General features: G+C 45.6%; 1 protein-coding gene across 1 annotated transcript in view; it reads left to right on the plus strand.

Moving 5' to 3' along the window:
* The first annotated feature begins 1,954 nt into the window (after nt 1–1,954).
* Nucleotides 1,955–25,985, plus strand: part of LOC137544686 (myeloperoxidase-like) — a 44,033-nt gene continuing 20,002 nt past the window's right edge. Inside the window, exons 1-7 of the mRNA XM_068265781.1 lie at nt 1,955–2,036; nt 10,270–10,363; nt 11,242–11,417; nt 16,492–16,612; nt 17,059–17,188; nt 18,446–18,652; nt 21,834–22,155. Coding sequence (XP_068121882.1) covers nt 1,961–2,036; nt 10,270–10,363; nt 11,242–11,417; nt 16,492–16,612; nt 17,059–17,188; nt 18,446–18,652; nt 21,834–22,155 — 1,126 coding nt within the window. The 5' untranslated portion in view covers nt 1,955–1,960. The remainder of the gene's footprint in view (nt 2,037–10,269; nt 10,364–11,241; nt 11,418–16,491; nt 16,613–17,058; nt 17,189–18,445; nt 18,653–21,833; nt 22,156–25,985) is intronic.

Raw genomic sequence — 25,985 nt, forward strand, 5'->3', positions numbered from 1 at the left:
GAATCTCAGAAGACCCCTATACACATTAAAGTGATACTGAAGTGAAGATTTAAAAAAATGTTTGATAGTTGCCTATATAGAGAGAATGCTCTGGACCCTCTAGAGCAGGGGTCCCCAAACGTTTTGGGTCGAGGGTCGGGTCAACATACTTCAGACTGCTGGGGGGCCGGAGTATGCATAAAATGATATAGAAGTCTTTGCGGGCCAGACAGTGAAGCATACCCAGGTGACAACCTGAAGTCCAGTTGGACAGCAGTGTCACCTGATGTGGAATTTGATTGGAAACTAGCGAATTACTGCTTTCTGGCTTCCATGTGGATGGGTGGTGGCAGCATTGCTATTCTATATGTGGACCGCCAATATTTAAAGATGTAGCTGACCACATCTATAGGCAATATATTTTGTGTGTGGGGGGCTGGTAAAAAGCCTCAGGGGGCCACATTCGGCCCGCAGGCCTTAGTTTGAGGAGACTGCTCTAGAGCCATCTCCGGCCTCACTCAGTCTCCTTGTTCCAGCGCTATCATCTACTGGTGGAATACGGATTCAGGGATCCTAGGAAGGCTTTGAAAACACTTGTGTCCCTGAGTGCTTCAAACATGGGCGGCTCATGCCCAGTACGGAACCCCCCATCTTCAGAAGCACTAGGGGACCCAAATGCTTCTGAAGCCTTCCAAGTGCTCCCGGAGGTGGAAAATTGTAACTGGAGACATTGCTGGATTGCGGACACCAAGATAGGACAGGGAAGGCTCTATGAGATCCAAGACCTTCCCTCTTCATAGGTAAGTATCTGACCTTTTTTTGTTACAGATTTGCTTCAATTGGAGAAAAGGTGCTTATCTTGATCACTCCAAAATTTGGGGTAGTGGGATTGCACAAGAAACATGTGCTCCTATAATTGGGTACTCCAACACGCTCAGGAATTCTGTCAATCCAATTCTGTTGGATTGAAGTCATATCTTTGTGATTGTCACTCCTATACTTTGACTTTGTGCTAAGACCATTTTGCCACACATTTGGAGGTCTTATTTGTGACCGAGCTTGATTTTTCTTGCAGAGCTTTTGAGATGTTGCTGTAGTATATTTACATAGTTTTCCTTCCTCATAAAGGAAGGTGTCATGACTTGCACCAGTCCTTCCTGCAGCAAACCATCCCCACAACATGAGGCTTCCACCTTGTTGTTTTACCAATGCATTGACCCTGACGATGCGCTCTGCTGCAGGGTGATATGAATCTAGTTTTTGTCGTTGCAATGCGATGTGATGGGGCGGCGCATCGCACCGCAACTCTTGCCTCAGGTGTAAAACCGGCCCAAAAGTAAACCTGTGACTTCAGCTGTTTTTAGTAATATGAAAGGAATATTGAGGTTGAAAGGGATTTTTTCTCTTTTTGGAGAGTGATTATTCTCTTGATACACAGTGTTACCGTTAACATCCCAGAATTCAAAAGGCCAGGTTATCGAAGGGAAAAAAAAAGCAGTGTACACATGCTATGGTTCTTATTCAATCCATAATTAGCAAAGAGCTCATGGTAATTACAAGTGTGTCTGTCATACTTTCTTAGTAAAAGATCTTTGTTCAGCTGAACAGTTTTCAACAATGGTTATGTCAGACTTTCTAAAGCAGAACATTCTGCAATAGGCTTTAGCCATGTGAAATTGCATTGCTTAATTAGCGTTGTCCTCTTGGCCCATCCTGCCCTTCTCTGACTTCCTCACTCACACCAATATATAACCCCTTATAAATACAGAAGACCACTCCTAAGAGCAGCAGATCCAGGATAGAGAAGGTGAGACATCTGCCACATACTATTATTCCCTAAACTGCTGTGTACTGCTGCCGACATACAGTATATTGCCAACCATCATGTACTGATGTACAATATTCTCCATCCCACATCAGAGACAAGTAGAGTACATTTATAAACAGATAGTAAATCCTGGTTTTTTGTAGGAGCTGGGATATGGCCATCCTCCGTGTCTGTATTTCGCTTCTTCTGGTCTTTGGATTGGTGCAGATCGGTACAGCATCTTTTTATGGTAAGTCATTTTCTCTTTATTAACCATGTAATTTAGGATGAATGTTCTATGTTTATGTAATACAGGGTTCACAATATAAATACATATTAACTGGACAATGACAAAATATATATATTTACATCAAACTGGGCAGACAAATAATACAGCACCTGCGGCACTTTTTCAAGACTAGGGTGTGGGAGCTTCTGCTGAGTTCTGTTTGTTTTTTTCAAGAATGCCAGAGTTTAACAGCTTAGCTTTTAATGTCTTTTGAAGGCTTTTAATGGCTTTCGGGAGAGTGTTGTATTTTCTGAGCTTTTTGTAGGTAGTGGGTGTAGGGAATGGGCTGGGTTTTGGGCTTTTGTTGGCTTTCAGTGGCTTTTGCAGGCATTCAAACGCAATGCCAGCAAAAGCAAACAACTTCTAGAAGCTGCATGTTGCTTTTGAGACAAGATGCGGGATCTACTGACAGGCTTTTCATAAAAGCTTGCAAAAGCTCCTACTAAATGCACCCATTCACTTGCACGGGACAGCAGTAGATCCCTAAGGGCTCTTTCACACCAGAGCCCTTTTCCTGCATTGCAACGCAAAGGCAATTCTTTGCGTTAACCAAGGTAAAATGAAAGTCCATAGACTTTCATTTTACCTTTCACACCTGACGCTGCGTTTCGGTGCGTTGCAGTTTGACGCACCCGGGAGCGTTTTCCCGCCAGGTTCAATAATAGTTACCGCCGCTGATTGCGTCACACCACAGATTTCCGACGACACACCGCAGGTTATTCAACGCATGCAGGAGAACAGCTCCTGCACGCGTTGTCTGATGTGAAAGAGGTCTCAAACATTACTTTAAAAACGCATTTAATACCAGCAAAATTCCATGTGAACCAGCCCTTAGTATTCAGATATTCAGTGGCATAAGTAAGGAGCTTGGGGCCCCGGTGCAAGTTTTACATGGGGCCCCATGCAATCTATTGACATAGAGCCCCAAAAACTACCAAGGCCAGCTGCAGTGGTGCATTTAGAGTAAGAAAATAGTGGGTTTAGGCTTACCACTATGCAATGCACATACAGAGGTGTTCATTACCAGTATAGCAGCAATAAAAAAGCTAATAAGATGGATGAAGGAGGGCCACTAGTGGGCCCCTCTGGTCCAGGGGCCCAGAGCGGTCGCTACCTCTGCAACCCCTATTGCTACGCCACTGCAGATATTCATGTACAATATATTCCATTTTACATCTAAATGGGATAAGGCTATATAGTAAGCTAGTGCAATGCAGCAAGTCATATATCATATTTATATGAATGTACATACATTTGTACGTATGTGAATGCAGTAATAGGCACACTGAGTATTATGCAAGGAAAAAATCTAAAAAGCTCTTTCTCACCAATGGTGCTTTGTGCATGTTGGAGGGTGCTGGGTATGGAAAGCCACTCCATAAGTTAAATTCACAAATGAAGATCCCACAAATCGTATGCCACGAATGACAGCTAGTTGCCAATAAATTGGAATTGCCACCACACGGCTTATGATAAGTGGTGGTAGTAATAAAACCTGAGGTAGGGGATCCTTCCAGTTGCAGGTCCAGAAAGACCATGGAGTTGCTGCCGAGAGATGTTCATGTTAGAGTTAGGATAGGACACAAGGTCCTCAGAGGTACTGGGGGGGGGAGGGCTCTCCAGACCAGGAACTTTTATTCTGGACCCTTCACCGCTTTATATATAAACTTAGTGTGATATGGAACAACAAACCCTGTTTTCCCGGAACTGCTGCAGCGTGAAAGGCTTAAGCTGGGGAGAGGTTACAATTTCTTAATGATTACAATTATTCATAGCATATAGATATGATCATTATCACTGTAGTACCAATTAAGGACTAAGGCAGCAACTAAAGTAAGGCCTTAATAGGCCCTCTGGTCCACGGCCCCTGGTGCTGTAGCAACTAGTGTTGGGCGAACATCTAGATGTTCGGGTTCGGGCCGAACAGGCCGAACATGGCCGCGATGTTCGGGTGTTCGACCCGAACTCCGAACATAATGGAAGTCAATGGGGACCCGAACTTTTGTGCTTTGTAAAGCCTCCTTATATGCTACATACCCCAAATTTACAGGGTATGTGCACCTTGGGAGTGGGTACAAGAGGAAAAAAAAATTTAGCAAAAAGAGCTTATAGTTTTTGAGAAAATCGATTTTAAAGTTTCAAAGGGAAAACTGTCTTTTAAATGCGGGAAATGTCTGTTTTCTTTGCACAGGTAACATGCTTTTTGTCGGCATGCAGTCATAAATGTAATACATATAAGAGGTTCCAGGAAAAGGGACCGGTAATGCTAACCCAGCAGCAGCACACGTGATGGAACAGGAGGAGGGTGGCGCAGGAGGAGAAGGCCACGCTTTGAGACACAACAACCCAGGCCTTGCATGAGGACAAGAAGCGTGCGGATAGCATGCTTTGTACCACCATGCAGTCATAAATGTAATAAAGATAAGTGGTTCAATAAACAGGGACCACGCGGCAACGCTAACCCAGCAGCAGCACACGTGATGGAACAGGAGGAGGCGCAGGAGGAGAAGGCCACGCTTTGTGAGACACAACAACCCAGGCCTTGCATGAGGACAAAAAGCGTGCGGATAGCATGCTTTGTACCGCCATGTAGTCATAAATGTAATAAAGATAAGAGGTTCAATAAACAGGGACCACGCGGCAACGCTAACCCAGCAGCAGCAGCAGCAGCAGCACACGTGATGGAACAGGAGGAGGCGCAGGAGGAGAAGGCCACGCTTTGTGAGACACAACAACCCAGGCCTTGCATGAGGACAAAAAGCGTGCGGATAGCATGCTTTGTACCGCCATGTAGTCATAAATGTAATAAAGATAAGAGGTTCAATAAACAGGGACCACGCGGCAACGGTAACCCAGCAGCAGCAGCAGCACACGTGATGGAACAGGAGGAGGCGCAGGAGGAGAAGGCCACGCTTTGTGAGACACAACAACCCAGGCCTTGCATGAGGACAAAAAGCGTGCGGATATAGCAGCAATGCTTTTTGCCGCCATGCAGTCATAAATGTAATACAGATGAGAGGTTCAATAAACAGGGACCGGAAACGCTAAACCATCCCAGATGTTCATCGGTCATGTTACTTGGTTGGGGTCCAGGAGTGTTGCGTAGTCGTTTCCAATCCAGGATTGATTCATTTTAATTTGAGTCAGACGGTCTGCATTTTCTGTGGAGAGGCGGATACGCCGATCTGTGATGATGCCTCCGGCAGCACTGAAACAGCGTTCCGACATAACGCTGGCTGCCGGGCAAGCCAGCACCTCTATTGCGTACATTGCCAGTTCGTGCCAGGTGTCTAGCTTCATGCCCGGTTTCAGGTCCAGCGGTGCCAGCCACAAATCCGTCTGTTCCTTTATTCCCCTCCAAATTTCCTCCCCTGTGTGCTGCTTATCCCCAAGGCAGATCAGCTTCAGCAACGCTTGCTGACGCATGCCAACAGCTGTGCTGCACTGCTTCCACGATCCTACTGCTGCTGGTGCTGGGTTAGCATTTCCGGATGAGGTACAGCTTTGAGATGCGTTGGAGGAGAAGGAGTCAGAGAGGTAGGTGCTGCTGTTGTTATCCAGCTGTTTGCGGCGTGGGCAACACCCGCGCCGTAGCAGGTGAGGAATCGCTGCCAGGCTCCACAAGGTTCACCCAGTGCGCGGTAAGGGAGATGTATCGACCCTGGCCGAACGCACTCGTCCAGGTGTCAGTGGTGAGGTGAACCTTGCAGGCAACGGCATTCTTCAAGCTTCGGGTTATTTAGCTGACCACGTGCTCATGCAACTCAGGCACTGCAGAGCGCGCAAAGTGGTAGCGGCTGGGAACCACGTAACGTGGGATGGCCACTGACATCATGCCCTTGAAGCTGTTTGTCTCCACCACTCGATATGGCAGCATTTCGCAGGCCAGAAGCTTGGCTATGCTGGCTGGCTGTTACTGCCACGGCCCGGGGGTCATTTGCTGGCAATTTCCTCTTGTGCTCAAACATCTCAGAAACAGACAACTCAACCGTAGCGCTGCACACCGAAGGGCTGTTGGTTGTTGTGTTTGATGAACACTGGGAGACCTCAAGAGCACTAGTCCGGAAAGTGACAGTGTCAGCATCGTCTGATGTTTGTGAATGTTGTGAACCACGCAATGGCTGGGCTACTGCTGCTGCTGAGGCGGGTCTGGTGGTGAGTCTGGTGAACCCAAGGGAGGCAGTGTTGCTGGTGGTACCCTGTCCTGCCGCGTTTGCCCACAGAGTGGGATGTTTGGATAGAATGTGGCGGCTCATGCTGGTGGTGGAGAGGTTGTTAATACTTTTCCCCCTGCTCAGGCGGGTCTTGCACACCTTGCAAATCGCCATGGTAACATCCTCAGTGCAGTCTTCAAAGAAAGCCCAGACTTTAACTGGCTGAGGACTCGGACCTCGTGCGTGATGTGCTGGTGCTGCTTAACCCACTGCTGGACGCTTGAGAGGTCATCCAAGTAATTATCTGGTCCTGTTCTTTTGGATCTGTGAGGGTTGTTGTCCTGGACAACATGGGCAGTATTGAGTGGGTTTTCTTGGGTGCTCCCCTGTGGCCTGTACGTGAACCGTCAGGGGAAACACCTCTTCCCTTGCCCCTCCCTCTTTCACCGGATTTCTTCCTCATTTCACTTATCCTTAAAGTACACGCTGACTGGCAGCAGTACAGTGGCAGTACAGAAATGCTATACAGTGGTGGGTGAGCGGTGTACCACTATTGTCAGCAGTGACACAGAGCACAATGCTATACAGTGGCGGGTGAGCGGTGTACTACTGTTCCCAGCAGACACAGAGTGGAAGTAAACACAATGCTATATAGTGTGGCTGAGCCGTGTACACAGAGTGGCATTAAACACAATGCTATATAGTCTGCTATATAGTCACCCCGAACAGGGTGATGTTCTGCAGAACCCGAACAGTGGCAAACACTGTTCGCCCAACACTACTGGGAGGGAACGCAGATTTTAGTACCTAAACACACGATACAACATGTTTTCCGGGGTCGGACTCTGAGGCACATACAGATGGTCCCGATCATCATCCTCATCATACAACTCTTCTCCTGAGTCTGACCCACCCACCACCTCTGCCACCCCAACATCCCCAGACACAGACCCCTCATCGTCCTCAACATTAACTTGGGATGCTGGCCTGAGCCAGACCTCCTCCTCCACATCAGGCCCCATCATCTCCTCAATGGCAGCCCTCATTAATCGCTCTGGCGACGGACTGATGGACACAACGTTCTCCTCCGGGGAGGGCTGCTGCTGACCACTGGCTGCTGGGGTGGATGTTATAGCTTGCGTGGGGCGTTGGCTGTTGCTGTTGTTGGGAGTGCTGCTCACAGCGGAGGTCTCTGGGGAACTCATGTTGAGCTCATATAGTGGTTGACGGTGAGTGGAGTATTACTGATCCCAGCAATATACACACTGACTGGCAGAGTACGCAATGCTATATAGTGTGGCTGAGCGGTGTACACAGAGTGGCAGTAAACACAATGCTATATAGTCTGGCTGAGCGAGCGGTGTACTACTGTTCCCAGCAGAATCAGAGTGGCAGTAAACAATGGTATATAGTCTGGCTGAGCGGTGTACACAGAGTGTCAGTAAACAATGGTATATAGTGTGGCTGAGTGGTGTACACAGAGTGTCAGTAAACAATGGTATATAGTCTGGCTGAGCGGTGTACACAGAGTGGCAGTAAACACAATGCTATATACTCTGGCTGAGCGAGCGGTGTACTACTGTTCCCAGCAGACACAGAACAGTAAACAGAATGCTATATAGTGTGGCTGAGCGAGCGGTGTACCACTATTCCCAGCAGACACAGAACAGTGAACAGAATGCTATATAGTGTGGCTGAGCGAGCGGTGTACCACTATTCCCAGCAGACACAGAACAGTAAACAGAATGCTATATAGTGTGGCTGAGCGAGCGGTGTACCACTATTCCAAGCAGACACAGAACAGTGAACAGAATGCTATATAGTGTGGCTGAGCGAGCGGTGTACCACTATTCCCAGCAGACACAGAGTGGCAGTAAACAGAATGCTATATAGTGTGGCTGAGCGAGGTACACAGAGTGGCAGTAAACAGAATGCTATATAGTGTGGCTGAGCGAGCGGTGTACCACTATTCCCAGCAGACACAGAACAGTGAACAGAATGCTATATAGTGTGGCTGAGCGAGCGGTGTACCACTATTCCCAGCAGACACAGAACAGTGAACAGAATGCTATATAGTGTGGATGAGCGAGCGGTGTACCACTATTCCCAGCAGACACAGAACAGTAAACAGAATGCTATATAGTGTGGCTGAGCGAGCGGTGTACCACTATTCCCAGCAGACACAGAACAGTGAACAGAATGCTATATAGTGTGGCTGAGCGAGCGGTGTACCACTATTCCCAGCAGACACAGAACAGTGAACAGAATGCTATATAGTGTGGCTGAGCGAGCGGTGTACTACTGTTCCCAGCAGACACAGAACAGTACACAGAATGCTATATAGTGTGGCTGAACGAGCGGTGTACTACTGTTCCCAGCAGACACAGAACAGTACACAGAATGCTATATAGTGTGGCTGAACGAGCGGTGTACCACTATTCCAAGCAGACACAGAACAGTGAACAGAATGCTATATAGTGTGGCTGAGCGAGCGGTGTACCACTATTCCCAGCAGACACAGAGTGGCAGTAAACAGAATGCTATATAGTGTGGCTGAGCGAGGTACACAGAGTGGCAGTAAACAGAATGCTATATAGTGTGGCTGTGCAAGCGGTGTACTACTATTCCCAGCAGACACAGAGTGGCAGTAAACAGAATGCTATATAGTGTGGCTGAGCGAGGTACACAGAGTGGCAGTAAACAGAATGCTGAGCGAGCGGTGTACTACTATTCCCAGCAGCGACACACAATGACTGGGGGGGACCCTGGCTAGCGTGGCTGGAGCGCGAACTACCCTGCCTGCCTACCCAAAGCTAAACCCACAGACAAATGGCGGAGATATGACGTGGTTCGGGTATTTATTTACCCGAACCACGTGACAGTTCGGCCAATCAGAGCGCGTTCGGGTCCGAACCACGTGACCCGTTCGGCCAATCACAGCGCTAGCCGAACGTTCGGGGAACGTTCGGCCATGCGCTCTTAGTTCGGCCATATGGCCGAACGGTTTGGCCGAGCACCGTCAGGTGTTCGGCCGAACTCGAACATCACCCGAACAGGGTGATGTTCTGCAGAACCCGAACAGTGGCGAACACTGTTCGCCCAACACTAGTAGCAACCTCTGCAGCCCCTGTTATTTTGATACAGAGTGTCAAATATAACAAAGTCACAGTGCCAAACATAACAATGATGGGCAGAGTAACCCATAGTGGTCACTGGCGTAGCTAAGGAGCTATGGGCCCTGGTGCAAGTTTTACATGGGGCCCCCCAAGCATGCTATACATAACAATTGGTCAAGTGAAAAGTCCAGGTTAGCACACCGTTTCAGAATGCAAAATTTTCAATTTGTTGCTTCATAAGCACATGGATATGACAATTGTTTCAGGGCCACGGCGGGTCCCCTTCTTCAGATAGTGCAAACAAACAGTTTGTTTGCACTATCTGAAGAAGGGGACCCGCCGTGGCCCCGAAACAATAGTCATATCCATGTGCTTATGAAGCAACAAATTGAAAATTTTGCATTCTGAAACGCTGTGCTAACCTGGACTTTTCACTTGACTGAATAGCGGGCACTTGGGCTCAGCTCCCCACAGGATACAGCACCCACACCTATGGGTAAGGTGTGCCACCTCTGCAACCTATTCGCATGATTATACATAACAATTAATACGACGCACCAAAACCTGCCAAGGATTTCCACAGTATCAGAGGTGCAAGTAGGGGGCGGGAAACAGTTTGTTAATGATTACTACTATTTAAAGAATCTATAGAACTCATTATTAACAGCACAGGGCCAATAGAGAGCTATTATTGCGCTTGAGGGAGCACAAGGGGCCTGATGCGGTCACTACCTCTGCAACCCCTATTGCTATGCCATTGATAGTGACGATAAGATGTCACTCTGTAACAGTATTAACCATCAGAACAGTAATATGTATTTTCTCATTGGTTGTACAACTTCTTGACCAGTGTACAGTATAATGGCATTGTTTCTTAACCATATTATCATTATCTTTACACGCATGTCTGTGTTTCCTGTCTAGATGGAGTTGAAGAGTTAGACAACAACTTAATCCTCGATACTCTCCAACATGCAAAGAAGATTGTCGATAGTGCCTATAAACACACCCGTGACCTGTAAGCTTCCTCCTGTCTCTACATATGTTGTATACATACTGGTATTTCATATAATAGTAATCCATTTCAAAACTCAGTTCAGTGTCATTGGATTTGGCACTGAACAGCAATACTATTTGTACTTTAAAACTTTTGAAGGGTAACGAGTGCAAAACGTGTAGTGCTCCAATGTTACACGTGTCAGAATGCCTGGGCTTCACCAGAAACAATTTACAGTACACATCACTGTTTAAAAAAAGCAGAAAATGTAGAGACATTTTCAGTAAATTGAAATTGGATTTACATTTTGGCAAAACAGACAAGGGAAAAAACTTGTCTCCCATCTCTATAATGCCTGTATAGTTGTCCAGCTTGCCTTTATCCCAATATATTTTAATCTGTGTAAAAAATACTCCCTCCTTCCCCCCTGCAGCTCAGCATAGCAACCACTGGAAGGAGCTTTACCTTAAGGAAACACAGCATTCTGCTGCTTACAATCAATGTAGCTGCTATACAGAATCACACAGAACTGCTTCTACTGTGTTAGATCACAGAACAAATTCCTGACGTCAAAGCTCTGTGCTGCAGTTGCTTTCAGCTCAGTTACATAATTTTCAACTCTCAATCCAGATCATATCCAAGGGAAAAAAGTGCTCAAACAATAACTGCAATAACTGGTAGTCAAGTCTGGGGGTACTTTAATTTATAGAACCATCAGAACATCTTATCTGCAAAGCTATTATTAATTTTGTATTTATACTAAATTATAACAACAATAATCTGCAATGTTGATCAAGGTATGCTATTCAGAAAGTGTACATGCACATAGAATTACAGTCCCTTTAAACATAGTAAGAAAAACACAGTAATGCTAATTAGCACATATTCCATTATTTCAGCCTTAAAGAGAGACTCAGACAGGGCATCATTACTCCTTCTGAGGTCATGTCATACTTCAAGCAACCTGTTGCCTCAAGCCGAAACTTCATTCGAGCAGCTGACTACATAGAGACCACCATCGAGCTTCTGACTGAGAAAGTGCACAGCATCTACAGCAGACCCTTCAATATTTCAGGTGCCACAAGTAAAGCTTGTATGTATGTATTGCTACTAGTGCTATGCAGTCAGTCTGGGAGTATTAAAGCACTAGAATTTAGCAATCTCACGAAAGGATCGGCACCACTCTGTAGGATTATAGCTCTTTTACAGCTTTATTAATGCAGGCATGATAAGCAACAACAGACTGATGTTTCGGCCTCCAATGGCCTTTGTCAAGTTGCTAAACGATCATATAAACACATAGTGCCCAAAAACATACATATATAGTGCAAAACCCGCCCCCAAACGGACCAGTGACCAATCCTGGGAAGTATACAAAGGAGGACCTGGTGGAAGACTACACACGTCCAGATGGACCAATAGCAAATGAAATCATTTGAATTCAAAACACACCAGTAAAAGGTGAGGCTCCACCGCTGCCTACAACTCAAGCAAACAAGTAGGCGCATCAATATGCCGGAAACCGCCGCCTCCATTCACGGAGGAAAGTGGTGTGACGTCACAGTCATGTGACCCAGTCACATGACTGAGTCAGCTGAACGTCACAACCAATCACTTGCGCCCAGACGCTGCCCGACAATACAGCAGCCCCTGCATCGTCACGGCGGGTGGTGCTAAGGCGGCCAGGTTGCCGCCCACATTGCCATAGCAACGGAGCGCGCCCATACATACAAACATAGACCGCAGCACTCACCAAGCTGCTGCAGGGTTAAAGGGGAGCTCCTCACACCTCCAATCACTTCCCACGGATGGTCTGAAAATAAAACAAAGTGACATAAAAATTAAAACAGTAACAAAGCCATAAAACACAATATCACAATATCATAAATAGAGGTATACAGTATCAAATACTCATCAGTTAACCACTTCCCGACCGCCTAACGCACAGAGGCGGCTGGGAAGTGGAGCCCGCAAGGACCAGCTCATGCCCAAAGGCGGCAGTCCTTGTAGGGGCATGGGCGGAGCGATCGCGTCATCCGTGACGCGATCCTCCGCCGGCGCCTGTCTCCGCTCACCCGCCGCAACATCGTGCCGGCCATACGGAAGCGCCAGCGGGATGTTAACCCGACGATCGCCGCATACAAAGTGTATAATACACTTTGTAATGTTTACAAAGTGTATTATACAGGCTGCCTCCTGACCTGGTGGTCCCAGTGTCCGAGGGACCACCAGGGCAGGCTGCAGCCACCCTAGTCTGCACCCAAGCACACTGATCTCCTACCCCTGCCCCCTGATCGCCCACAGCACCCCTCAGACCCCCCCCTGCCCACCCCCCAGACCCCTGTTTACACCCAATCACCCCCCTAATCACCCATCAATCACTCCCTGTCACTATCTGTCAACGCAATTTTTTTTTTAACCCTAAACTGCCCCCTGGGGACTCCTGATCACCCCCCCACCCCTCAGATTCTCCCCAGACCCCCCCCCCCCCTTGTGTACTGTATACCTCTATCCCCCTGATCACCTGTCAATCACCTGTCAATCACCCCCTGTCACTGCCACCCATCAATCACCCCCTGGCACTGCCACCCATCAATCAGCCCCTAACCTGCCCCTTGCGGGCAATCTGATCACCCACCCACACCAATAGATCGCCCGCAGATCCGACGTCAGGTCACCTCCCAAGTGCAGTGTTTACATCTGTTCTCTACCCTAAACACCCACTAATTACCCATCAATCACCCCCTATCACCACCTGTCACTGTTACCCATCAGATCAGACCCTAATCTGCCCCTTGCGGGCACCCAATCACCTGCCTACACGCTCAGATTGCCCTCAGACCCCCCCTTATCAATTCGCCAGTGCATTAGTTACATCTGTTCTTCCCTGTAATAACCCACTGATCACCTGTCAATCACCTGTCAATCACCCATCAATCACCCCCTGTCACTGCCACCCATCAATCACCCCCTGGCACTGCCACTCATCAATCACCCCCTGTCACTGCCACCCATCAATCAGCCCCTAACCTGCCCCTTTCGGGCAATCTGATCACCCACCCACACCAATAGATCGCCCTCAGATCCGACGTCAGATCACCTCCCAAGTGCATTGTTTACATCTGTTCTCTCCTCCAAACACCCACTAATTACCCATCAATCACCCCCTGTCACTGCTATCCATCAGATTAGACCCCTATCTGCCCCTAGGGCACTCAATCACCCGCCCACACCCTCAGAACCCAGCCCTGATCACCTCACCAGTGCATTGCTTGCATCTATTCCCCCCTCTAATCACACCTTGAGACACCCATCAATCACCTCCTGTCACCCCCTAGCACACCTACCCATCAGATCAGGCCCTAATTTGCCCCGTGTGGGCTCCTGATCACTCGGCCAAACCCTTAGATCCCCCTCAGACCCCCTTCCGATCACCTCCCCAGTGCATTGATTGCATCTATTTTCCCCTCTAACCACCCCCTGAGACACCCATCAATCACCTCCTGTCACCCCCCCTAGCACTCCTATCCATCAGATCAGACCCAATACAACCTGTCATTTAAAAGGCCACCCTGCTTATGACCGGTTCCACAAAATTCGCCCCCTCATACACCACCTGTCATCAAAATTTGCAGATGCTTATACCCCTGAACAGTCATTTTGAGACATTTGGTTTCCAGACTGCACACGGTTTTGGGCCCGTAAAATGCCAGGGCGGTATAGCACCCCACAAGTGACCCCATTTTAGAAAAAAAGACACCCCAAGGTATTCTGTTAGGTGTATGACGAGTTCAAAGAAGATTTTATTATTTGTCAACAGTTAGCGGAAATTGATTTTTATTGGGTTTTTTTCACAAAGTGTCATTTTTCACTAACTTGTGACAAAAAATAAAATCTTCTATGAACTCACCATACACCTAACGGAATACCTTGGGGTGTCTTCTTTCTAAAATGGGGTCACTTGTGGGGTTCCTATACTGCCCTGGCATTTTAGGGGCCCTAAACCGTGAGGAGTAGTCTAGAAAACAAATGCCTCAAAATGACCTGTGAATAGGACGTTAGGCCCCTTAGCGCACCTAGGCTGCAAAAAAAGTGTCACACATGTGGTACCACTGTACTCAGGAGAAGTAGTATAATGTGTTTTGGGGTGTATTTTTACACATACCCATGCTGGGTGGGAGAAATCTCTCTGTACATTTTTTTGTCACAAAACTTGTGACAAAAAAATAAAAACTTCTATGAACTCACCATACTCCTAATGGAATACCTTGGGGTGTCTTCTTTCTAAAATGGGGTCATTAGTGGGGTTCCTATACTGCCCTGGCATTTTAGGGGCCCTAAACAGTGAGGAGTAGTCTTGAAACAAAAATGACCTGTGAAATCCTAAAGGTACTCATTGGACTTTGGGCCCCTTAGCGCAGTTAGGGTGCAAAAAAGTGCCACACATGTGGTATCACCATACTCGGGAGAAGTAGTATAATGTGTTTTCGGGTGTATTTTACACATACCCATGCTGGGTGGGAGAAATACCTCTGTAAATGACAATCTTTTGATTTTTTTGCACACAATTGTCCATTTACAGAGTTCTTTCTCCCACCCAGCATGGGTATGTGTAAAAATACACCCCAAAACACATTGTACTACTTCTCCCGAGTACGGCGATACCACATGTGTGGCACTTTTTTGCAGCCTAACTGCGCTAAGGGGCCCAAACTTGTGACAAAAAATAAAATCTTCTATGAACTCACCGTACTACTAACGGAATACCTTGGGGTGTCTTCTTTCTAAAATGGGGTCATTTGTGGGGTTCCTATACTGTCCTGGCATTTTAGGGGCCCTAAACCATGAGGAGTAGTCTTGAAACGAAATTTCTCAAAATGACCTGTGAAATCCTAAAGGTACTCATTGGACTTTGGGCCCCTTAGCGCAGTTAGGGTGCAAAAAAGTGCCACACATGTGGTATCGCCGTACTCAGGAGAAGTAGTATAATTTGTTTTGGGGTGTTTTTTTACACATACCCATGCTGAGTGGGAGAAAGATCTCTGTAAATGGACAATTGTGTGTAAAAAAAATTAAAAAATTGTCATTTACAGAGATATTTCTCCCACCCAGCATGGGTATGTGTAAAAATACACCCCAAAACACATTATACTACTTCTACTGAGTACGGCAATACCACATGTGTGGCACTTTTTTGCAGCGTAACTGCGCTAAGGGGCCCAAAGTCCAATGAGCACCTTTAGGCTTTACAGGGGTGCTTACAAATTAGCACCCCCCAAAATGCGAGGACAGTAAACACACCCCACAAATGACCCCATTTTGGAAAGTAGACACTTCAAGGTATTCAGAGAGGGGCATGGGGAGTCCGTGGCAGATTTCATTTTTTTTTGTCGCAAGTTAGAAGAAATGGAAACTTTTTTTTTTTGTCACAAAGTGTCATTTTCCGCTTACTTGTGACAAAAAATAATATCTTCTATGAACTCACTATGCCTCTCAGTGAATACTTTGGGATGTCTTATTTCCAAAATGGGGTCATTTGGGGGGTATTTATACTATCCTGGAATTCTAGCCCCTCATGAAACATGACAGGGGATCAGAAAAGTCATAGATGCTTGAAAGTGGGAAAATTCACTTTTTGCACCATAGTTTGTAAACGCTATAACTTTTACCCAAACCAATAAATATACACTGAATGGGGTTTTTTTTTATCAAAAACATGTTTGTCCACATTTTTCGCGCTGCATGTATTCAGAAATTTTACTTTATTTGAAAAATGTCAGCACAGAAAGTTAAAAAAATAATTTTTTTGCCAAAATTCATGTCTTTTTTGATGAATATAATAAAAAGTAAAAATCGCAGCAGCAATCAAATAGCACCAAAAGAAAGCTTTATTAGTGACAAGAAAAGGAGCCAAAATTCATTTAGGTGGTAGGTTGTATAAGCGAGCAATAAACCGTGAAAGCTGCAGTGGTCTGAATGGAAAAAAGTGCCTGGTCCTTAAGGGGGGTAAAGCCCACGGTCCTCAAGTGGTTAAATACAGAATCCCAAATCCAACTCACGATTGAGTACTAGAACTTAGGGCACATATGTGAATATGAAATTGGTGACAGACCTGTATTGCCTGTTGTAATAATTATTTTGTCCAACAGACTTGCTGACAGTGAGCCAGCTGGACATGCTGCACAAGGCTTCTGGTTATGCTTTTCTGCGTCTCCCAAAGGAGTGTCCAAGTAGTCCATACCGTACGTTTACTGGAGAATGCAACAACAGGTGGGAAATGGAATGTTACTTACAATGGCAACACCACACCGCTAACCAATGAAAACACTGATACAGCATGAATGTGAACTAGAGTCTTAAAAAAGCCTTTTGTGAGCATCTTAACATGTATTACTTAACCCTTGTACATACATAGATGGTTTGTCCAATCTTATAATTTTTACAATCTTAATACCCGTGTCACTGCCATTTGTCCTATTTTTAAGCCTTACTTACCGTAACTGTTGGCTCCAATCAGCATAAGTAGGCAGCGTTTCCTCCCCAAACACACTTGACAAACTGTCCCTCAAACAACTAGCTCCTCTTAGTATCGGGGCACCACTGCTAACACGTTTAATGCTAGTGATGCCACTGGAAATAAGCACTTCTGTGCTAGTCCAGTAAATGAGAATACAATGTAATTTACAGGCTGCTAACCCCGATTCTTTGTTTTCCAGACGATTCCCCGATTTTGGTGTTTCCAACAGACCCTATACACGATTGCTAAGAGCCCAGTATGAAGACGGGAGATCCTTACCGCTAGGTTGGACAGAAAATCGACCAGTCAATGGCTTTGTTCTCCCTCTGGTGAGTATATTTTTCACTTGGAAAAAATGCATATATTATAGTCTTGAAGACACAAAAAACATAGGCTTTGATTCATTAAGCTGCGCTGCTAAAGCAGCCCAGCTTACCATGAAGGAGCGCTCATTAAAAGGAGGACCGGCCGCTGTACACGCCTTACATCGCAGCGCTCATTGCTTTGCAAGAAGCATACCTTCCTTAGGCTTAAATGCGGGTGGTGGTCCTGTGAAGTATCACGACAGCAATACTTCACTAGCAGCCGCTACTTAATTGAAATCTACACTACAGTTAATTAACATAGCTACATGTAACTATCGCGGTCGCGATACTTCACAGGACCACCCGCATATAAAGTTATGCGCATTACTATGTAAGCAACGCGTGTAACTAAGGAAGGCGTATCAATGTGCGGTGCTATGAAAGGCATGCAAAGCGGCTGCTCTTCATTTTAACAAGTGTTCCCTCACATTAACCAAAAAAGGTGTATGAGACGTGCGGTCTCATACACCTCAAGTGATGCTGGGGATTGGCGTGCAGCAGATTCACCTGTGTTGTTGCAATGACATCATGAATTTTTGAATTTCTGACCAATAGGATGGATGGGTAGTACCCTGTGTGGACAAACCCTGCAGTCTTCCATCAGGTCCGGTCATTTGCATACTGTCCTCTGATTGGTTGCCATGCTGTGGCTTTGGCTATATAAAGAGAGTGCTTGTATTTGCTCATCTGGCTGTGTGGCGTGAACAAGGACTGTGATGGTCCGAAATGGTGGACCGTAGCCACTATGCAGCTTTTTTTGTACATGTTTTAATGATCCAATAAAGTGATTTCAGATAAAAGCGCTGTGCTGGATCATCTTGAAAGAACTCCCTCACATTAGGCTGCTCTACTTTAGCAGTGCAGTTTAGTGAATTAAGGCCATAGAATCTAAATTAATATTTCAGGTAGTAATAGCTTAGGAGTCTTAACATTTACGATAAGTTGAGGGACAATAGAAGCAAAATACAAATAACTAATTACGATAACTATCAGGCGCTGGTGGTTCTCAAATTACTGCTTGGGCACAAACATAGCAACAATTAATCTTGCGCTCTATGGGGTGCCCAAATTACCTGCTTTGCTGCCAACATTTTACATTTTGTGCTGTATTAACTGTTCACTCATTTATCTGCTCTGGAAATATTTATGCAACATGTTCACTCTGCTGAATGTTAACCATCTATCACCTATTTAATGTTTCCTATTTGTGGAATTCTGCAGGCACGAGCTGTATCCAATGAGATTATTCGCTTTCCGCAAAGTCAGCAAACTCTGGACAGGCAGAGGTCCCTCATGTTCATGCAGTGGGGCCAATGGATTGATCATGATCTTGATCTGGCACCAGAAACTCCCTCAAGAGCCACCTTCCTCACAGGCATCGATTGTGACCACAGTTGTGCCCGCGAGCTGCCATGCTTCCCTCTGCGGGTAACTTACTTTTATTCTATTAGAAGATATAGTAAGTGGACAGCATGTCAGAACTACCATGTAAGCTGTGTAGACATGCTTAGGGGTCATTCACAATACCTTTTGTATGAATTATCTCACCTGTTTATCACCTTATCTTTTTAAAGAGACTCTGTAACAAAATTGTCAGCCTTATTTCTTCTATCCTATAAGTTCCTATACCTGTTCTAATGTGGTCTGTCATACTGCAGCCTTTCCTAGTTGCACAGTGGCTGTATTATCTTTGTTATATAATCTTCTTTCCTCTGACAGCTTTGTTGGGCTCAGGCACTCAGGCAGGAATGTGCTGGTCTGCTTGTGATAGGATAAAAGCTATACACACCCTCTCTACGCCCCTGCAGGCTCTGTGTGAGTCACAGACTGGAGCTCCTCTCAGCCTATCACACTCTGGTTAGCAGCCATGTCTTTTGTTTGTAAACACTGCCTAAAACTGCTAATTACAAGCCAGGATCACAGCAGGGAGTGGCAGAAACAGCACAGAGAGGCCCATGTGAACATAATAAATAGAATGTTATGCTTTTTATTGTAAGAATTTTAGAGTACAGATTCTCTTTAACATATTTTCAGTACTCAATCAGCAAATAAGTATTGAAAATATGGGGAAAAAAAAGTGTTCTCAAAGTTAAGCAACTTATTTTATGTTGTTTATGTTATCCATAAGGTGGAAAATAGATACACTTTGTTGATCAACTCCAACGTTAAATATTGTTCTTTCTTTTAAGGGCCAGTTCACATAGACTGTGTTAAACGACGGCCACGGTGCTTATCTCTCATGCACTGTCTTTTAAAATTAATACACAGCGTTTGGTACCCTTGTTTATCATAGATTGTGCAAATACCACGCCTGATTCTGTAGTTTCCTGTCATCTTGTTTTTACCTGGACGCAACCTGTAACACCCAGGATCAGTAACCGTAGAGCCTTCCTGTCCCATTGCAGTTGTCAAAAATGCAATGCAGATACAAATCAAGCCAGGGGTGTAACCAGAGGAGAACAGCCCCTGCTACTATCTCAGGGAGGGCCAGAGCTGTGAGTGGCCCCAACTACTAACCTTGCTTTCCTCTGATACAGGGGCAGATAAAGGGAAAAGAGGCGCCCTGGTTGTATAAAAACTTCTAAAAACAGTTTAAAGTCAAAAAGGGAAACGAGGAAGGCTCCCTATGCTACATTGATTTTCATCATTTGGCAGTTATTGACCTGATGAAGCTGGCTCAGACCCGCGAAACGCGTTGCCTGTGCTTCGTCATTGAGGTAAACTACCTTGTTTCCCTTTTCGATTTTAAACTGTTTTTAGAAGCTTTTATACAACCAGGGTGCCTCTTTTCCCTTTATCTGCTAAAGTACACCCCCGTACATATACTGTCTGAGGTGTGGGGACAGAACACACGTGATCCACACCATGGTAGACACCTGTCCCCTTTTTCTTGGAGAGAGCGACCGCATCCAGGTCCTGTGAGGACCACCCCGAGTGGAGTCGGGTTTGTTGATCTCCACCTGCTTCCTGTGGTCGGTTGCCCCTTGCAACCCTCCTTTGTGAGTAGTAAATTACTTACGGTACTTAAGTTTATTTTTCACGCTTGACATACTACACTATTGGGCTCCCGTTTTTGTCTCCTGTGTATTTTCCTACAGGGTGCCAACACCCTACCACACTACTCTGATACAGGGAACTATATTTCAGATCAGGTGTTTTTTATGGCTACACTTGTCATGGATGTGAAGATCATGGTGGCCGTACTTGTTTCATGACCCCTGGAAGATGGGCCCCAAGGCCGTCGAAGGAGGCAAGGGAGGGGTGGAAACTTTGCGGGGGACCCTATGAATTGTAGTTTTTCCACTGGATTAAATGTCAGGAGGCGTAGAGTAAAGTTGCCAAATGTTTTTCTGCTCACTAGCACAAAAGCATTTGACCCCGGGCAGCTGCGGGCTGCTGATTTAGGCGCCTCTCTGAACCAGCCCTATTGAAAAAGTAGATCATCTATTCTACAGAACTTTAACTGTACAATAATAAAACAGCAAAGATAAACAAGGTTTCTGGACTGGCAATATAGCACTGTTGTCGTGATATGTGCAGGTGCAGAACATGGTCGCCTCCTTTCCATAACAAACCAACTCCTCCATTTCATTATATCAATTGACTTTATCATCTCAAAAGAGAAGCCATGGATGCTTGCACTAGCTATTTATTTATCTTAAGGTGGCCATACACTGACCGATTATGGTGTTTGATAAAACAATACAGTAGATTATTTTATCAAATCAATTGGAAATGACAAACTTCCTGAACAGTTTGATTAAAAGCACATCATCTATCAAAATTTATCAGATATTGATTCCAGTGTGTGGTGTGCACTGTTCTTGTTCAGTTTTCTGAATGAAAAAAAAAAACAGGAAATAGATTAATTAGTCCAAATAACAAAGTCATATAGCTCTGTGCCTAACATATTTCACCAAATTATTTGCATATATCCCTTGCCCATTATCCAACATCCTTGCTATAGTAGTAGTTCTCTGGCTGCATGTGGTAACTATGAAATATTAAAGGGAGTCTGAAATGAAAATGAAAAAAAAACCCAAAACAAATACTTACCTAAGGAGAGGGAAGGCTCTGGGTCCTATAGAGCCCTCCCGTTCCTCTCCTAATCCCGTCGTTCTTGTGCTGGCTCCCCTGTTAGCAGTCTCCCACCGATCGATCAGAGACTGCTCTCTTCCGCTGTGAGTGGGTTTCAAAAGTCTTCAGGAGCACTCGGGCTCCCGAAGACGGCCACTCCAAACTGCGAACAAGCGAGCGCCCACTCTTGAATGCTCGCATGTATGCAGTACGGAGTCGCCCGTCTTCGGAAGCACACGGGCTCCCAAAGACTTCCGAAGCCTCCTGCGGTGGGAGATTTAAACGGAGGAGCCTGCAGGCAACGAGGGGATGAGGACAGGAACAGAAGGTTCCATAGGACCCCAGAGCCTTCCATTTTCTTAGGTAAGTATCTGTTGATGTTTTTTTTGTTTGTTTTTTTTATATTTGGGCTTCAGATTCTCTTTAATATATCTTAATTTCCTAATGGAAATAAATATACGGTAAGTAATTTAAAATAATAATGAAAGAAAATATCTAACAAATCTACTGTATATGTCCCTAAATTGCACAGATCCCTCCAAATGACCCTCGAATAAGAAACCGCACTGACTGCATTCCTCTCTTCCGATCTTCCCCGGCTCAAGTGCCCGGGTCCCCTGTACGGGAACAAATGAATGTCCTAACTTCATACGTTGATGCCAGTCAAGTCTATGGCAGCACCAATGACCTGGCAAACAGACTTCGCAACAGGAACAACCAGCTTGGCCTAATGGCTGTAAATGACAGGTTTAATGACAATGGGCTGGCATACCTACCCTTCAGCACAGCCAGTTTCGAAGAGGATTTCTGTCGTCAGACTAACAGGACCTCAGGCCTACCATGTTTCTTGGCAGGTAAGCAAAATGCTCTTCTAGTTGTGCAGAGAGAGATGATCAAACTATCAGAGTGCAAGTACAAGCCTGGTGTAATAGAATAAAACATGAGGCAATGTTTGCTAAATGCAAATGATTACTAATATCTTGGAGTCTTTTATAACTGCAAGAAAGTTAGCATATTGTAATCTACAGTGGCTTGCAAAAGTATTCAGCCCCCTTGAAGTTTTCCACATTTTTTCACATTACTGCCACAAACATGAATAAATTTTATTGGAATTCCACGTGAAAGACCAGTACAAAGTGGTGTACGAGAAGTGGATCGAAAATCATACATGATTCCAAACATTTTTTACAAATAAATAACTGCAAAGTGGGGTGTGCGTAATTATTCAGCCCCCCTGACTGAATTAATACTTTGTAGAACCACCTTTTGCTGCAATTACAGCTGCCAGTCTTTTAGGGTATGTCTACCAGCTTTGCACATCTAGAGACTGCAATCCTTGCCCATTCTTCTTTTCAAAACAGCTCCAGTTCAGTCAGATAAGATGGACAGCGTTTGTGAACAGCAGTTTTCAGATCTTGCCTCAGATTTTCGATTGGTTTTAGATCTGGACTTTGACTGGGCCATTCTAACACATGGATATGTTTTGTTTTAAACTATTCCATTCTTGCCCTGACTTTATATTTAGGGTCGTTGTCCTGCTGAAAGGTGAACCTCCGCCCCGGTCTCAAGTCTTTTGCAGACTCCAAGAGGTTTTCTTCCAAGATTGCCCTGTATTTCGCTCCATCCATCTTCCCATCAACTCTGACCAGCTTGCATGTCCCCGCTGAAGAGAAGCACCCCCAGAGCATGATACTGCCACCACCATATTTCACTGTGGGGATGGTGTGTTCAGAGTGATGTGCAGTGTTAGTTTTCTGCCACACATAGCGTTTTGCATTTTGGCCAAAAAGTTCTGTTTTGGTCTCATCTGACCAGAGCACCTTCTTCCACATGTTTGCTGTGTCCCCCACATCGCTTGTGGCAAACTGCAAATGGCCAATTTTGTGCAGTGCATGACTAATAGTTGTCCTATGGACAGATTCCCCCACCTGAGCTGTAGATCTCTGAAGTTCGTCCAGAGTCACCATGGGCCTCTTGACTGCATTTCTGATATGCGCTCTCCTAGTTTGGCCTGTGAGTTTAGGTGTACGACCTTGTCTTGGTAGGTTTACAGTTGTGCCATGCTCCGTCCATTTCTGAATGATCGTTTAAACAGTGCTCCGTGGGATGTTCAAGGCTTTGGAAATCTTTTTGTAGCCTAAGCCTGCTTTAAATTTCTCAATAACTTTATCCCTGACCTGTCTGGTGTGTTCTTTGGACTTCATGGTGTTGTTGCTCCCAATATTCTCTTAGACAACCTCTGAGGTCATCACAGAGCAGCTGTATTTGTACTGACATTAGATTACACACAGGTGCACTCTATTTAGTAATTAGCACTCATCAGGCAATGTCTATGGGCAACTGACTGCACTCAGACCAAAGGGGGCTGAATAATTACGCACACCCCACTTTGCAATTATTGATTTGTAAAAAATGTTTGGAATCATGTATGATTTTCGTTCCACTTCTCACGTGTACACCACTTTGTGGTCTTTCATGTGGAATTCCAATAAAATTGATTCATGTTTGTGGCAGTAATGTGACAAAATGTGGAAAACTTCAAGGGGGCCAAATACTTTTGCAACCCACTGTATAACCAGCTTCTGTGTATATTAACCTCTTGCAGACCTTGATGAATTTACACTCTGTTTATGTCCTATTATTCCTAGCAGGGAGTAGATTTCAATCATCCTGCTGTGCACACCGCCCGCTGTGGCAGTTACCACCGCTCTCTGCGTCACTGCACCCACTCACTCTGCAGTCACGCTGACAGCAGAGCTTCTGTGTATTGGTCAAGAGCCAATTTTATTGGCTCCTGACCCTGTGATTGCTGTGAGCCGATCACAGCAATCACTGCTCATAAAAGGGCACTGATGGCTATGGTCTTAACCACTTGCTGACCGCGCACTCATAATGCGCGTCGGCAAAGTGGCAGCTGCAGGACCAGCGATGCACATCTGCGTCTCCGGCTGCAGGCTAATTAATCAGGAAACAGCCGCTCGCGCGAGCAATTCACGGCGGGGGGCTCCGTGAATAGCCTGCGGGCTGCCGATCGCAGCTCGCAGGATAAATGTAAACACAATTGGAAATAATCCGCTTTGTTTACATTTTTACAACGCTGCTAACAGTAGCAGCGTTGTACTAGATCAGCAATCCCCGGCCAATCAGCGGCCGGGGATCGCTGTCACATGACAGGCAGGAGCCTGTTAGAGGCTGCACAGGACAGATCCGTTCCTGTGCAGCCTCCGATCTCCGGGACAGGGAGGGAGAAGAGGGAGAGGGGGAATCCTGCGGTGGAGGGGGCTTTGAGGTGCCCCCCCCCCCCCACCACCCACACGCATGCATGAGCGATCAGACCCCCCCCCCCAAGCACATCATCCCCCTAGTGGGGAAAAAAGGGGGGCGATCTGGTCGCTCTGCCTGGTATTTGATCTGTGCTGGGGGCTGTAAAGCCCACCCAGCACAGATCTTAGTAATGAGCGCTGGTCCTTAAGGGGAGGGGGGGGGGGGGTAAAGGCTGAGTCCTGAAGTGGTTAAAGCAGCCAGAGCCATCGGGTCCGCAACTAGTTAGGCATAGTCTAAAAGGCTTGCACCCTGTAAGTAACTGATGGAGGTTACAAGAGATCTTCCTGTTACGAAAAACAGTCACTTCTATATTGTAGGTGCAAAGGTTAAATGGTATTCATTTCTGGATTTAAAAATAGTTTCTGGTTTCTTTTGGCCATCATACTTATGCTGCGTACAACCTAAAAAGACTTCAGGAAATTTGGGTGCCGGGTAATGCCAATAGTAGAATATTGGTAATGTACCACTATGTACTCTTAACACTAACCTTTCTCTTCCCCCCCCCCCACCTACACCAAACACTAACACCTCCCACCTATGCCTAACACTAAGCTATAACTGAGGTGGGGTTCTGCTACATAATTGCTAAACTCCAAGTGCCCAGTTGCTTACCTCCGTGCTGCCTACGCCATTCATACACAATTATGGAGCATTCCTAACAAGTATATTTATGTGGAGGGGTAGCCCAGATGGTGTTGCCCACAACAGAGAAAAGTGGAAAACTAGTGAAAACAAGTGTAAAACTATATAATTCATAAAAGGGTACATGCTGTAATAACGTGGAGAAACACTGGTCCATCATGTGGGACATGAACATTTGCTTATAGGTTTTGGATTGGTTCAGATGGCATCTGCTAATATAATGCATACATTTAGCAAATAAATAACTAAAATAAGAAGAATTACAGTATACAGGAATATGCCAAGTAACACCCAATAGCCCAGATATATGTAACACAAATAGACCCTAGTCTAACTTAGGGAATCCATCAGGAAACCTCAGAGGGAAATTACACTAATGTGATTGGGTGGATGGTACCCTCTCAAAATGTTAGTTTTCAGATAGGTTGTAGTAAATTAGCCCACACTATTCGGCCATTCACAACACTTTGTACTTTAGAGGGTACTGTGATTGGAGATCTGTTCCTTGTGAATTTTCCTGCTGGGTGTCCAAAACTAGACTAGCGCCAACAAATCTCCTAACCCTCATTCAGAACTTTTACTCCCTCTCCTTCTCTCTCTCTCACTTTCTGTCTTACTTTTTCCTTCCCTCAGGCTATATCTCCCTTTCTCCCAATCTCAGTCTCTCTCGTTTTGTGTATTTCTATTCTAACCTGTGGTAAACTTTATTTGAGAGTTT

The sequence above is a fragment of the Hyperolius riggenbachi genome, chromosome 2, assembly GCF_040937935.1.
Source record: "Hyperolius riggenbachi isolate aHypRig1 chromosome 2, aHypRig1.pri, whole genome shotgun sequence".
Taxonomy (NCBI): domain Eukaryota; kingdom Metazoa; phylum Chordata; class Amphibia; order Anura; family Hyperoliidae; genus Hyperolius; species Hyperolius riggenbachi.